This window comes from Alosa alosa, chromosome 23, assembly GCF_017589495.1.
Source record: "Alosa alosa isolate M-15738 ecotype Scorff River chromosome 23, AALO_Geno_1.1, whole genome shotgun sequence".
NCBI classification, from domain to species: Eukaryota; Metazoa; Chordata; class Actinopteri; order Clupeiformes; family Clupeidae; genus Alosa; species Alosa alosa.
In genome coordinates, this window is record NC_063211.1 from 764,883 (window position 1) to 779,706 (window position 14,824).

The following is a 14,824-nucleotide window of genomic DNA, read 5'->3' on the forward strand; positions in this document are numbered from 1 at the left end:
TTTTCCAATTCATATCTATCTATCCAAGTTATGCTCTTTTTTCTATTTCAACAAAAAAACAACATCTTGATAAATCAGGATAAAATATTTATTGATGTTAGTAACACATTTTGACAGACAAAAGGTCAGGGTTGCAATCTCTCATTGTGGAGACTCAGCTACTCTCCACATTCCAGAATGTGGTCTGGCCATGTCGGAAAGCTCCTTGACCAGGCGCTGTCACTATTGTGGTGTTTTCCATTAGAGATGAGATAGTCAATGGCTCCTTTGAAAGACTGGTCCTACTTTTGACACTGCTACGGTCTGTGCCAAAATCTGTGGTGGATTAGAAGTAAGATTTTTGGGTAGCAGTTAACATTGCTGTGACCTAAGGCTAAATTCCTGAAGTGTCAATAAACCTATCCTTAGCTGAGACAGGACTAATGATTTCTCCAATGCACTGATTTTTTTTGTAACCTTTGTACCATACTGTACCTACCTACCTAAATGTCCCAAATGGGGGTCACACATGTTTGTCCCAGCGTCAGACTTGTGTGTGGAGGCACTGACAGTACCTCTTGACATACTGCAAAACAGAATTGCAGTCTATATATTAGCATCTTCAGACAGTGGTCTCTCCTTCCAAAAAACAACTTTCCCTAATCATGCCTGACTTTTCACATGTTTAAAAACAACAATTAAGAGTTTTCTTATTTTCTATCATTACACATTTTTGCAGAAATAATTTGACAGAATGCGCTGAACAATATACCCGCCCGTCTTAGCTTTTTCCTGTCTTGTAGAATGAGATGTTGCTGTACGTTTCAGAGGAGGCTGTTTGCAAGAACTGGTCCCATCTGTAGCCTCCCTCTGGTGAGAAGGTGTAATTACATCATATTAAGTATAAGTATATATACTAAGTATAAGTATATATTTTGATCCTGTGAGGGAAATTTGGTCTCTGCATTTATCCCAATCTGTGAATTAGTCAAGTCAAGTTTATTTATATAGCGCATTTCATACACAGAGGTCATTCAATGTGCTTTACATAAACAAAACCAAACAATAATAACAAATAAAAGCATAGAAGGGCAATATAGTCCAGTGAAACACACTAAGCACACAGTGAGGTGAAGCACACACTAATCCCAGCGCAGTGAGCTGCGTGCAACACTGGCAGCGCTCGGGGAGCAGTGAGGGGTTAGGTGCCTTGCTCAAGGGCACTTCAGCCGTGCATACTGGTCGGGGATCGAACCGACAACCCTCCGGTTCCAAGTCCGAAGCGCTAACCAGTAGGCCACGTATTCAGTGCGGTCCAAAGGTTTGGACTTTGACAATATGTTTACTTATAGTTTGGTCTGTACTCAAAGATAATAGATATCAAATGAAAATGCTATGACAACAAGGGTTAAAATGCTTAACAGAGGATGTTTACATCATTATTAGGTAAACAGTTCAGAGACAGCTGTTCATGTACCAAAACAACAAAAATGTTTCAGATTGAGTCGTTTTTCGTGTAGACAGTGAGCTATATCCTGGAGTGCATCTCTCAGACTATTGTGCTTTGGTTCAGATTTATGACTCTAAAGAAACCCTGAGGAATGGTGTTAGAGTAGAAAAGGATATCTCTGAGTGCTCTAAAGAAACCCTAAGGGATGGTTTTAGAGCAGAAAAGGATATCTCTGAGTGCATCTCATATCAGCACATCTCTACCTCTCTCAGGAGGTGTTGGCAGCTGATCACTGCAGCACTGTTTGTCTCTCTCTCTGTCGTCCACTCGGCACGCTATGTGGGCGGGGCTCTAATAGAGGACCTGTCTGGACCGGAACCCTAACTGCCTCTGATGTCAACACACAACGTTCAGAACGCTGAGTAGAGCAATACTGTAGGTTTGGCGAGTCGCTCAGTCCGATTGATCCTGTAAGTTGATGACGGTCACCTGGGCTATGGGGAGAGTGTCGGGGTGCAGGTATCTAGTGGGATGGTCACCTGGGCTATGGGGATGGTGTCGGGGTGCAGGTATCTAGTGGGATGGTCACCTGGGCTATGGGGATGGTGTCGGGGTGCAGGTATCTAGTGGGATGGTCAGTGTCGTGGTGTAGGTATCTAGCGGGGCTGCTGGGTCCAGTAGGGTCATCAGCGGTCTGCAGTGGGTTGTTGGTGATCAGCAAAGTGGTGCGGTCGTGGTGGAACTGAGATGCTTTGTACATGAGCATGACCCGACACCTCTGCAGCACGGTGCGGTCCTTCTCCTCCGCCATGAGCTTACACTTCTGCTGCTCATCCAGCAACTGCACACGAGAGGGAGGGAGGGGAGGGAGAAGAGGGGATCAGAGAGGAACAGAGAAGAAGAGAGGAGAAGAGGGGATCAGAGAGGAACAGAGGAGAACAGAGGGAAAGAGGGGATCAGAAGAGAACAGAGGAGAAGAGGGGATCAGAGAGGAACAGAGGAGAAGAGAGGAAAAGGGGATCAGAGGAGAACAGAAGAGGAGAGGAAAAGAGAGACATTTCAGGAAAATGTTGAGAAAGTGTGAAGAAAGAAGTGGGAAAGAGAAAGTGTGTGTGTGTGTGTGTAAATAAGTTTAAGAGAGTGACAGAATGGAGACATGGAAAGTGGGGATAGAAAAAGAAAAAGAATGTAGAAAAAGACTTTTCTTGTCAGTTTTCTTTAGAGCAGTGGTCCCCAAACTATGGCCCGCCACCTCATTTTGGGTGGCCCCCCCAACATGTATAAGTATATATACTCTTTTGATCCTGTGAGGGAATTTGGTCCCTGCATTTATCCCAATCCGTGAAACACACTCAGCACACAGTGAAGTGAAGCACACACTAATCCCCGCACAGTGAGCTGCCTGCAACAACAGCGGCGCTCGGGGAGCAGTGAGGGGTTAGGTGCCTTGCTCAAGGGCACTTCAGCCGCTCCTACTGGTCGGGGTTTGAACTGGCAACCCTCTGGTTACGGCTGCCCCATGAAAAATATATACCCCATGTCTGTGGTATAGCATCAGGCCCGCACAGGAGTACGACATCGTCAAACTATACCCCCCTCATATACCCCATTTAGTAGGGAATACACGCCTAACAAATGTTGCCTAACACATGCCTTACAAGTCACTAATTAATTAGATATGTATTATTGGCTAACAACCTCAAAATAAAGTGTTACCCAGATGTTTTTTTCCAGCACTTCATAAAACTCTCATAGTTTAAGAACTTTAAATTATTTGTAGGATATTGCTTGTTTACAACTTGAGCTGTGTATGCAAAGACAGAGTTAACACATTTTGAATAAATTAGTATGATTTCATTTGAGCTATTTCCATGTCGATCTACATTGTATATTAATATGGCATGATGGCAATATATAATAAACACAGCTAACAATGGTATTAAATAGCAATAGCCTATGATTAAATGTAATGGATCAATATTCAACTAAGGTATACTGCTGTTGTTCACAGCACTAAGCTATTTACGGTTACTGAAATACTCCGAGTCTCTGGCCCTCTCTTAGAGCCAGGCATAGTGAGCTGGCCTTCTGAGGAGAAAGTTTGGGGAGCACTGCTTTAGAGGTATGTACCATCTGATGTGATTTAAGAGAGCCAAACCTTGAGAAGTGAAGACATTGGCAGCTGAGCAAGCTTTGATTCAGACTCAGCCCTCAGGATGTTCCAGATCTCCTGAGAATCTAAAACTGTTATAAACATTCATTTCTGTGAAACACTCAATCAGAACTCAAACTTTATTAATAAGATGACAGTCACTCTTGACAATTATTTTGGGTAAGATAGTTTACATTTAGGAGACTAATTCAGTCTTCTGACTTGTTCTATGTGCACAAGTGCATGTGATGCTGGTTTGAGTCAGAGTGCGCCATGTCACATCAAGACAGCCTGTTGGCAACCCTGTAGTGACCCTTTCAGAAAAGTCCACTTCGCCTGCCGCGAATCTCCACAGAGCTGCAATCATGACTTTCTTTCTTCACATCAATTTGAACTTGTCAGGAATAGCACAATCCACAGAGAAGAAAAGCTTGTCTGTAGCCATGGTGACCGTCTGGTGACCTACCTTTTGCCCTTCGGTAGATCTCTTTGGCGAGCGGACTAATGACCTCATCTTTGCTGACAGGCTGATAGAATGTGCTCCCCACAGCTTTGCTACAACAAAAGTGTTGCTTAGTCTCATCAAGACAACTCATTCATTATTTGTCAAATCATTCTGAGGAAAGCAAACACACATGTTCTGGGGCCCACAGAAACAACCGAACAATTACTACATTTCTCAAATCTTAAACCGCCTGAATGACAGACACTTGTGTAATGTAAAGTCTGTGTTTACAGAACATAGTCCATTAACAGTGTAATAACTCGGTTGCTAATTAGAAATAGATTAAGCAAGTGAAGGACACATCTGCTCTGTAAGCTGCCACAGGCTCTATAAGGTTTCACAGTAAGCATCATCACGGTTATAACAGGTCATGATGGCACTTTTCATATGCTTGATGGTTATATGTGTGGGACAGACTTACTTTTTTGCCATACTGCTGTTCTCTTCTGTTCGTCAGATAGAGAAAGCTGACTGATCTAGAGTCAGAATTCACCATTAATAACGCCAGTGTTGCATCACTCATTCACCATATTTCTGTGACTGTGACAGTTACTGTGAAACCATTGTGACATCATCCAACTTCCCTAAGGCAGCACTTGACCTTGGCACCACACAGCCCACCCACGACTCATGATTCCAAAATCTGATCACACAATGAAGACTGCTGTCTCAGTAGGGTCTCAGTGAACTCACTTCATTCTGCAGTGGGCTCACTATTTATTCACAATGATGACAAGGCAAATGAATCATAAAAGAGCCCTTCAAATGTGCAATCTAAATCAAATGAAATTCATTGTTGCCTTTTTGCCATCCTGTCCTTTCCCATTTGATGGATTGGCTGGCCTTCATACCCCCCCCCGTCCCTATTTACCCATTAAAAGTCTTTTACTTCTGGAAGAATCTTGACCCGTTTTCACAAGTTATTACAAATGGCCACCCCTGGATATGTAGGTCAGCCTCCAGGTATATTGGAGGCTGCAAAACTCTTCAGTGTTGAAGAGCACTGAACATTAATCTTCCCAAATGGACACACCACTGCACTGCACTCACTCAATCGCATGCTCTGTCCTTTCAAAATGTTATCTACAGTCATGCTATTTCTTATTTTCAACTCCAACACAGCACCTCACAAACACTCATCTCTCTCTTACCAACACATAACATGCCTCAAGTGTGTGTCACTACTAGGTCAGCTTCCACGGTCCTCCACCCAGTGCCCTCATACAACAATGGCTTTGGCCAGAGGTCCTTCATACACACTGCTACCAGAGTCTGGAATGGCATTCCTCAACACATCAGAGAATTACAATTCATCACACAATGAAAAAAAACTATAAACTGCTACTCCTCAGTACATACACTTGCAAACACTGACCTCTATATATCACTGTCTGTGCTAAGTCTGATGTTGAGTCCAATTGTTGAGTCATCAGACACACATAATCAAAGGTCGATCTCTCTCTCTCTCTCTCTCTCTCTCTCTCTCTCTCTCTCTCTCTCACACACAGGTACACATGCATGGGTTTGCATGCACAACCACATGAATACACATACAAAGGTCATGAATAGGACTGAGCACCAGGCGTGGCGGCTATGTTCTTCTCTGAGGACAAGATAAGAAGCTCGGTAGTTTCTGCTGACTGGGCCTCCATGGTGGTACACTCTTCAATTCAACACAGTTCAGTCCGAGTTCACTGCTCTTCTTTGGCACAATCCTTCCCTACAAACCACAGGCCATCACATCACACACCCTTTTGACATTTGTTTCCAGGCATTTAATGAGATGGTGTCAGAAAGTACTGAACCCATCAACTGAAAAAAGAGCTACTAAGCCACTTAACAGCATGCCTTAGTAGTTCAAGTGGGTCAGGTTACAGTACATTTGGGTGGAGCTGATGTGTTATTGATGTAGTTGCAACAAAGTGACACTAGATGGCAGGGTTGGCATTCTGAATGCAGAGCCGACAAAGGAATGAAGGGAATGAAGAGAAATATTTTATATTTGAAAATGTTTTATTTGGTAAATCAAACACAGATGGACAGACGAACCAAAAGCCAGTGAGAGAGAGGGAGAGAAAGATTATATGTATATAGCAGAGGAAGAGAAAGATTATATGTATATATTAGAGGGAGAGAAAGATTATATGTATATATTAGAGGGAGAGAAAGATTATATGTATATAGCAGAGGGAGAGAAAGATTATATGTATATATTAGAGGGAGAGAAAGATTATATGTATATAGCAGAGGGAGAGAAAGATGATATGTATATAGTAGAGGGAGAGCGGCTTCACAGAAGAGAACTTCTGACGGCAAATTTGAGGAAAAGTTGGTAAACCACCCTTGTTACCTAATTTGAGGGTGCTGATTCTGAATAGTTTGTTTACCAAGCTCAATTCTGAGTTCTAAGCCGCATAATCAGCATTTTAACATAAAATAGAGATTTTCTTTGCTTATTTTTCCCTAAATTGGGTTGATTTCAAAAGTACCGTCAAAAACAACCGACAAGTAAAAAACATTTTACTTCTAGTAACACTGGATTTAGTAGGCTATGTGTGCTTGCTTCCATAGTAGAGCTTGATAATGAGCTCTTCTAATATGCCACTGAGCAGCATCACTTGTTGGTGGTAGAGCCTCCGATCCTCAACATGTGGAAAACAGAGTGGCTCTGGCATAGTGTTGTCACGATACCAAAATGATGACTTCGATACAATACCTTGGTACCTCTGGTATCAAATATGTTGATACCAGATATCAAAAACGATATCAAAATCCTAAAATATCTGGAAAAGAAAGGACGCAGGCCTCCTTCAAGTGTATTGAGTCATTTGTGTTGAATTTGGTACACTTTTGGTCAATTCTGGGTTTTAAACCTCCAAACTTCCTACATAATTATTATTTTTGTAGTCATTAAAATGGTAGTTTGTGTGTGATTAAGTCCTTTATTGTTTGTTATAGCTCAATTATATTGTGTGGTGTTTTGGCAATGAATTACCTTTAAATAGCCAAAGTAGGCTAGATCAAGGTCAGTGTTCAAATTACTGCATGCAAATCACTTAATGCTATCCAGAAGAGCCTAATCTTTAGGCCATCTGATGTAGGCTACCCTAGGCCTTCCCGTGTTTATGGGATTTCTTTGACAGTTGCAAAGGGAAAAAAGTGAAGATAGTCTTCTACACTACTTCTTCCCAGTGTAATTTAATAAGTATGTTTCAAGCACTCAGGTCATCATCAGATAGGCCTACACCATTATCTGTTGCAAAATCTATGTGCATTCCTACATTAGGTCTATTTCTTTGATAGTTAACATCATTTGCTCCCACATAACAAATACCAAATAACAATACAAAAGCTTCTTACAAACTTTCCTGCATACTTCTTAAATGTGCTGCAGTCAAATGGGTGTCCTAAAGACATAACTAGATCTTGAGCATCTATTACCAATGTTGAATGAGCAGTTTTTGCAGTGATCACTACTGGACATTCCACATTGCTAGACAGCACTTGAGTGAGGATAGACTTATTTCCACTTCACAAATAACCATCGCTATCTGCAATAGTTACAGTACAGGGACATTAATCAGTTCATAGCTAAGGATTTGTCCTAGGTCCACTTCCCTTTCAGCATCATATGCAGTAATGATGCACTTAATAGTGCTATGGATATGGATATAAAGGATATCTTGTCTAAATTGTTTTGGTGTATGTCGACCAGTCATAAACACTAGGTTTAATTCAAGACACTTTTCCTCAGTGGTTCCATGTTGGTGGAAAGAGTTGTCCAGTGGTCTCCGTTCATTTTAGTTTTGGGTTGTTTAAGAGGGGTCTAAAGACATTCCTGTTCAACATGCACTTAGTTATTTTATTATTGCTATCCTCCTAATTATAGTTTGACCAACATTCTAATCTGTTCCCTGTTATATTTTAAATATTATGTTGTTTTTGTATTTGTGTGTTGCTTTGGACAAAGGCGTCTGCAAAATCCCATAACCATACATTTTTTGCAAATAATGCAATCTCCATAGCACTCTTCAGCAACCCTCAAACATGCACACTCTTCCATTTTTCTGCATGGCTGGAATTTGAATGATAGGAAAGAGCACCAGTGAGATGTTTTAACTAGGCAAGCACAGTTGCCTTTACAGTAAAAAAAATACAGTGTAAATCCTCTGTAAAGACTGACAACTGTTCATAATAGTTAGTGACAAAGTACTTTCTACAGAAAAATGAGCACTATTCTATCAATTTATTATCAAGGAATCTATTTTGTTTCTAAGCGTCATACTAAATTTTAGCTATTATTTCCATTTATATTTTAGTTGTAGCTTATTTTCATTTGCTTCTTGAGGGTCATTGGGGTAATTCCTGTCCTGTCCTACAACATATCTGATACATAAAGAGTATATTATTGCCTTATTGTTTGCAATTCCTATGATATCTGATGGCAAAACCAAAAAGTATGTGAATTATGCTAATTATGCTAATTAGCAAGCTTAAAACTCAAAATTGAGTTTGGTAAACAAAATATTTGAATTCAGCACCCTCAAATTGTGTGAAATAGCCCCTTTACCGACTTTTCCTCAAATTTGCCAACAGGACTTTTTCTGAACGTTTGTTAGCTATCTGCTCTCCCTCTAGAGAGAGAGAGAGAGAGAGAGAGAAAGAGAGAGAGAGAGAGAGAGAGAGAGAAAGAGAGAGAAAGAGAGAGAGAGAGAGAGAGAGACATCACAATCATTCTTATACAATTTTCTATAATAGCTGATGTTATAGTTGTGTTGTAGCTATGACGTCTGCATGGTACAGTAACTCTGTAATTGGAGTCTATAGGAGTCGTACGTGTTATTGTAGTAATTTGAGTCTATGGGAGCTGTGTTACTGTAGTAATTTGAGTCTATGGGAGCTGTGTTACTGTAGTAATTTGAGTCTATGGCAGCCATACGTGTTAGTTGTGTAATGGTAACAGTATGTTAAAGTAATGGTAAAACGTGTTTATAGTTGTGGCTGTGAAGTCCCTGCGTGTTCTTGTGGCCTCCAGTGGCCTGGCACAGTAGCTGGGATCCCCGTCATCATAACCGATTTCAAATGGTGCTAGAAGGCACTGCTGGCTCTAAACACCAGAGGAAATCAGTCATCTTTAGGTGGGGTAAAAACTGTGGCCCAATGGGAGATGGAGCGAGAGATGAGTGTGTGTGTGTGTGTGTGTGTGTGTGTGTGTGTGTGTGTGTGTGTGTGTGAGTTGCCTCTAGTTACCCATGGCCTTGCACTCTAAAATAATGCCTGCAGTATAATGCTGGATGGGGAAGTATATGAGGCAGCACACATGCATCAAAAGATAATGACCTTTGTGTCTGTTTATAGTTCAATGTGTGCTTGCAGTTGGTTCTCTCTCATGCAAGGCTGCAGCCATGCTTACATAGCAGGTCATGCACAGTAATTAATTACAGGTCTGTGACGTATGGTCTCATTTGCGGGCTAGGCTAACATTTTCTTTCACTGCCGCCATCAGTATGAAATATATACGTCACCACCCCCTAGTTTGCCACATTCCTCTCTGGCCCTGGCCTATATACAGTAGCCCTCCAGGCAAGGAACACAATAACATCTAACCAGTGTCACTGAGATGCATTGGTTGGGTGGAAAGTACCATAGAGATCTTTTAGAGTAAATTTTAGGGTATGGTATTTTATATGTTGTCTATATCAAGTCCTTGTGAGTGTGTGACCCATGTCTAAGCTGTGAATGACCCCGTCTTGACCCCATCTTGACCTCTTCATGACCCCTGTGTCACAGCAGCTTTTCTGCCCCCAGGAACACTGATTTCAAATGGTGCTAGACCAGACAAGCATACATCTAACCCACCATCTGAAACCAGCTTCCTGGGGAAGACTTTAGGGGACGGACCAAGAATATTCCGGCCCCACAAACACTAAAATATTTACCAAGAGATGTACAGGTAAACCATGTATACCAAATGTACACACACACACACACACGCAAGCACAAATGAAGGGACGGCTGGAAGTGCTCAGTATACGTGTGAGAGGTTGTGTGTGAGGAAGTGACTCTATCTAGTCAAACAAATATCGTCGTTGTCATGGCACAGCACGCAGGTGACAGTAAAGCGAAGTCCACACCTTGGGTGCTGCTGGACACTCCTCACTCGGGCAGGCAGGCAGTGTCCCTCACAGTATCATACAGCGGTCAGGCTACAGGCTACACACAGACAAGGAGAAGGCATGCTGGGGGAGACAATCCCAAACAGAACAGAACTACACACTCAGTGGAAAAGCCAACATGTGAGGCATAGAACATGGTAGAACATAGAACATGGTAGAACACAGAACATGGTAGAATTAAGTATGTTGATGATCAAGTGTGCTAAAAACAATCAGTCACATATTACAATTAAGTGAAGAGTTTGGTTCCAAAATGCTATATCTCCATTTTTGAAAACATTAATAAATCATGATATTTAATTGTGCATTCCAGGTAATATCAATAAAATTGTTGTTTTGACTGAGTAAAAATAAATCAAATAACAATAACCCAATTACAGTTCCGTTGAAACTATTATACAACAAATACAACATTAAAAATATATATATTTATGAAAATCCATTAAAATGGAGGATATAGCATTTTGGAGTGTTGACAAGTACAGTAAGAATTGTGCTAACAAGTTCTGTGTTGTTATGTTAGCATTAGCATTAGCAAACGTAATCAAGTTCTGTGTTGTTATGTTAGCATTAGCATTAGCAAACGTAATCAAGTTCTATGTTGTTATGTTAGCATTAGCATTAGCAAACGTAATCAAGTTCTGTGTTGTTATGTTAGCATTAGCATTAGCAAACGTAATCATTAGACTCTAACAGAGCTGAGCCAGTGAGTGTGTGGGAGTGTGTTCTTATCTGCTAAATGAGTGTATGGGAGTGTGTGGGAGTGTGTTCTTATCTGCTGACAGATCTGGTCACAGGCCTCTTGCAACTTACCTTAGAGTGTGTAGTCATCTCGCAATCCACACACACACACACACACACACACACACACACACACACACACACACACACCTTAGAGTGTGTAGTCATCTCGCAATCCACACACACACACACACACACACATCTTAGAGTGTGTAGTCATCTCGCAATCCACACACACACACACACACACACACACACCTTAGAGTGTGTAGTCATCTCGCAATCCACACACACACACACACACATCTTAGAGTGTGTAGTCATCTCGCAATCCACACACACACACACACACACACACACACCTTAGAGTGTGTAGTCATCTCGCAATCCACACACACACATCTTAGAGTGTGTAGTCATCTCGCAATCCACACACACACACACACACACACACACACACACACACCTTAGAGTGTGTAGTCATCTCGCAATCCACACACACACACACACATCTTAGAGTGTGTAGTCATCTCGCAATCCACACACACACACACACACACACACACACCTTAGAGTGTGTAGTCATCTCGCAATCCTGAGGGTCCTGTTCACTCACTGATACACACATCAGACTTAAAGCGATGGTTCGGAGTAATTTCACCCTAGGGTCCTTTGCACCATGACCCCGAGCCAAACACCCTCCCAGAACCTGTTCTCCCTTGAACCCTGGTCGAGTAGCGCTGTCAGAAACTAATGACTTTCTGCAGGCGTAATGGAACCAACTTAGTATCTCGTAGATGACCCCACTAATAATGCCCTGAATGGTACCAAACTTCTACAGTAGTACAACTATGTTCTGTACTCATAAAACGAGGCATTGAAAAGTTTGTAGGTACACCAGGAGTTTATTTAAATAACACTTGCCTGATGGATGCTACTATCTGCTACTACACCGCTGCGTCGACGTTACTTTCGTGATTTGGGAAAAGCCCGTAAAAGTCCTGACAAGTTACACATGCAGAAACTACACCACAACAACACACACAACCACATAAACATACCCACATGCTGTACTACTAATACACAAATGTACCCACATACTTACACCAGTGAGAAGCAGAAATATAAACACACACACACACACACACACACACACACACACACACACACACACACACACACACACACACACACACGTGCATTTAAACACAATGATGGCACCACCTGTGGAGTGGATGAAAGCAGTGGGTTTGAGTGAATGTGCACACACGGGCATGGGCTGTGTTGACAAAAACACTGCAGAAAAGGACACACACACACACACACACACATTTGGCCTTGTTAGAACAAAGTTGGGGGTCGTTACTGGGCATTAGTGAATGGGATTTGTGTGGAAAGGGAGGTGTGTCCTCTGCCTTGCTTGTCAAAAAGTTTCCAGCTCTTTCACTTAAATGAAGTGACATGCAGGGAACACACACCCACATACGCACACACACACACACACACACACACACACACACACACACACATGTGCAAACACACACACACACACACACACACACACACACACAAATCCTCCCACATACATCAAACTCACTGCATATGTGTATTTCTCCTTGTGTGTGTGTGTGTTAGGGTGCATCATCCGCCTCACTTTTTGAAAAAAAAATTGAAAGTCAAACTGTCCCTAGAATACTTTTGTTCCATTAACCAAATAAAACTTCTATGAGGAATGTGATTGAATTCTATTGCTGTTTAGGAATAAAGAAACCCAGTGAGCTGTGAGCTTTACGCCCGTAATACAGTTAGTATTCAAATAACTACTGGCTAACAAATTGATAATAGTGAAATCATGTGAAATATACCCCCATAGTCCCCCATATTGCGAGGTGATTTCCTGAATTTGGCAACAATTTTGACCATTCATAAAGGTTGATGGTGGGCCACCTAAATATGATCCAGTTTACTTCCAAATTTACATGGAATGTTTTTTTTCGCTTATTGGAACAGAATAAGCATAGGGACAGATTCATTTGCATATGTCAAGGCGGATGATGCACCCTAGTGTGTGTGTGTATATGTGTGTGTGTGTGTGTGTGTGTGTGTGTGTGTGTGTGTGTGTGTGTGTGTGTGTGTGTGTGTGACTCTATGAGTAAGAAGGAGAGAAAGAGGCAGATGTCCTGGTACTTACGGGAAAAGTGATCCTCATCTCTAGAATCTCAGTGTCTCACAGCTAAAAAAGGGGGATTTGTGACGAGTACCTAGCAACCATCATGCAAATCCAAATCCATCTGAGAGAGAGGGATAAACAGAGACAGAGAAAGAGAGAGAAAGGGATAGACAGAGGCAGAGAGAGAGAGAGAGAGAGGTAGAAATAAAGAGAGAGAGAGTTTGTCAGGAGAGCTGTATGCAAAGCATTACAAAACATTTCATCTGATTAAGATGGAAAGGAACACAATCTCAAGGGGATTCATGCAATAAGTTTCACAAAACCACACATACACAAACCCACACATACACAAAACCACACAAGTGTTGAAACGAGAACACAACAGAAATAAACACACACATAGAGAAGAGAGGAGGAGAGGGGAGGAGGAGAGGAGGAGAGGGGAGTGGAGAGGAGAGGAGAAGAGGAGAGGAGAGGAGAGGAGGAGAGGGGAGAGGAGAGGAGGAGAGGGAGGGAGGAGGAGGAGAGGAGGAGGAGGAGGAGGGAGAGGAGGAGAGGAGAGGAGAGGAGGAGAGGGGAGGAGGAAAGGAGGAGGGAGGGAGGAGAGGAGGAGAGGAGGAGAGGAGGAGAGAGAGGAGAGGAGGAGGAGGAGAGGAGGAGGGAGGAGAGGAGGAGAGGAGGAGGAGAGGAGAGGAGGAGGAGGAGGAGAGGAGGAGAGAAGAGGAGGAGGGAGAGGAGAGGGGAGGGAGGAGGAGAGGAGAGGAGAGGAGGGGAGGAGGAGGGAGGAGGAGGGAGAGGAGGAAAGGAGAGGAGGAGAGGAGGAGGAGGAGGAGGAGGAGAGGAGAGGAGGGAGGGTCAGGGTGGGATGGTGGCTCATTTATAAAAGATGGAAAGTGCTGGATGTCATCAGAAGGGAACATTACTCAGCCTCTAAAGAACACACACACACACACACACACACACACACACACACAGCAGTAGTCGTGACACTCGTGACAGTCTCCTCTAAGGGGATACATATTTGATAGGATGATTCACTTCAGATTCATGCTGATTCACACACACACACACACACACACACGCAAACACAAATATACCTGTGACACACACAGACAGGCTCACTGCATATATGCAGTCTTTTCCATACACATGCTTGAATGCACATATACCCAGACATAGACTGTCACACACCCACAGCTGTGTTGAGCTCCTTTGTATCACCCTCACACACACGTGCACGCACGCACACACAGACACACACACCCACGCACACACACACACAGACGCACACGCAGACACACATGTACGCACACACACACACATACCCACAGCTGCGTTGAGCTCCTTTGTATCACCCTCACACACATACACACACACGCGCACACACACACGCGCGCACACACACACAGCTGCGTTGAGCTCCTTTACACCAGATGTTGTTATCATCAATGAGGAGTCCAGTGAGGAGGATATTTTGGAGGTAGGCTGCACCTTTGATTCTAGCATGGACGAGGCTTTCTGCACCAAGGTAGTTAAATACCAACCACTCCTAAACAACATCTCAGAGCTAGGCTATAGGTGTGTGTGTGTGTCCACTCCTAAACAACATCTCAGAGCTAGGCTATAGGTGTGTGTGTGTCCACTCCTAAAC

General features: G+C 42.7%; 1 protein-coding gene and 1 long non-coding RNA gene across 10 annotated transcripts in view; both read right to left on the reverse strand.

The window, feature by feature from the left end:
- Positions 1-66: 66 nt before the first annotated feature.
- LOC125288755 lies at positions 67-4,923 on the reverse strand. 9 transcript variants are annotated; one of them, XM_048235366.1, is made up of 7 exons: positions 4,508-4,923; positions 4,048-4,136; positions 3,588-3,673; positions 2,019-2,270; positions 752-849; positions 483-565; positions 67-315 (listed from the first exon to the last, which is right to left on the reverse strand). In XM_048235366.1, the coding sequence occupies exons 1-7, from the start codon at positions 4,516-4,518 to the stop codon at positions 155-157; spliced, it is 780 nt and encodes a 259-aa protein (XP_048091323.1). In that variant the 5' UTR covers positions 4,519-4,923; the 3' UTR covers positions 67-154. The 9 variants fall into 9 exon arrangements, 8 of the variants coding, with proteins under 8 accessions (XP_048091323.1, XP_048091329.1, XP_048091327.1 ...); XR_007192526.1 differs by having other exon boundaries at positions 1,969-2,270; positions 4,048-4,923; XM_048235372.1 differs by lacking the exon at positions 3,588-3,673.
- A 7,010-nt stretch (positions 4,924-11,933) lies between these two features.
- Positions 11,934-14,824, reverse strand: part of LOC125288311 — a 60,843-nt gene continuing 57,952 nt past the window's right edge. The window contains exons 3-4 of the long non-coding RNA XR_007192475.1: positions 13,195-13,294; positions 11,934-12,227 (exon numbers count right to left, since the gene is read on the reverse strand). This is a non-coding gene — a long non-coding RNA (uncharacterized LOC125288311). The remainder of the gene's footprint in view (positions 12,228-13,194; positions 13,295-14,824) is intronic.

Bases quoted from the DNA above. Each gene is read 5' to 3' on its own strand.
- LOC125288755 (XM_048235365.1), bottom strand. From the start codon at position 4,177: ATGAGTTGTCTTGATGAGACTAAGCAACACTTTTGTTGTAGCAAAGCT. The intron at 3,674-4,047 runs GTAGGTCACCAG...TGTTTATAACAG, and splicing joins GATCTACCGAAGGGCAAAAG to TTTTAGATTCTCAGGAGATC. The intron at 2,271-3,587 runs GTTTGGCTCTCT...TCTCGTGTGCAG, and splicing joins CAATGTCTTCACTTCTCAAG to TTGCTGGATGAGCAGCAGAA.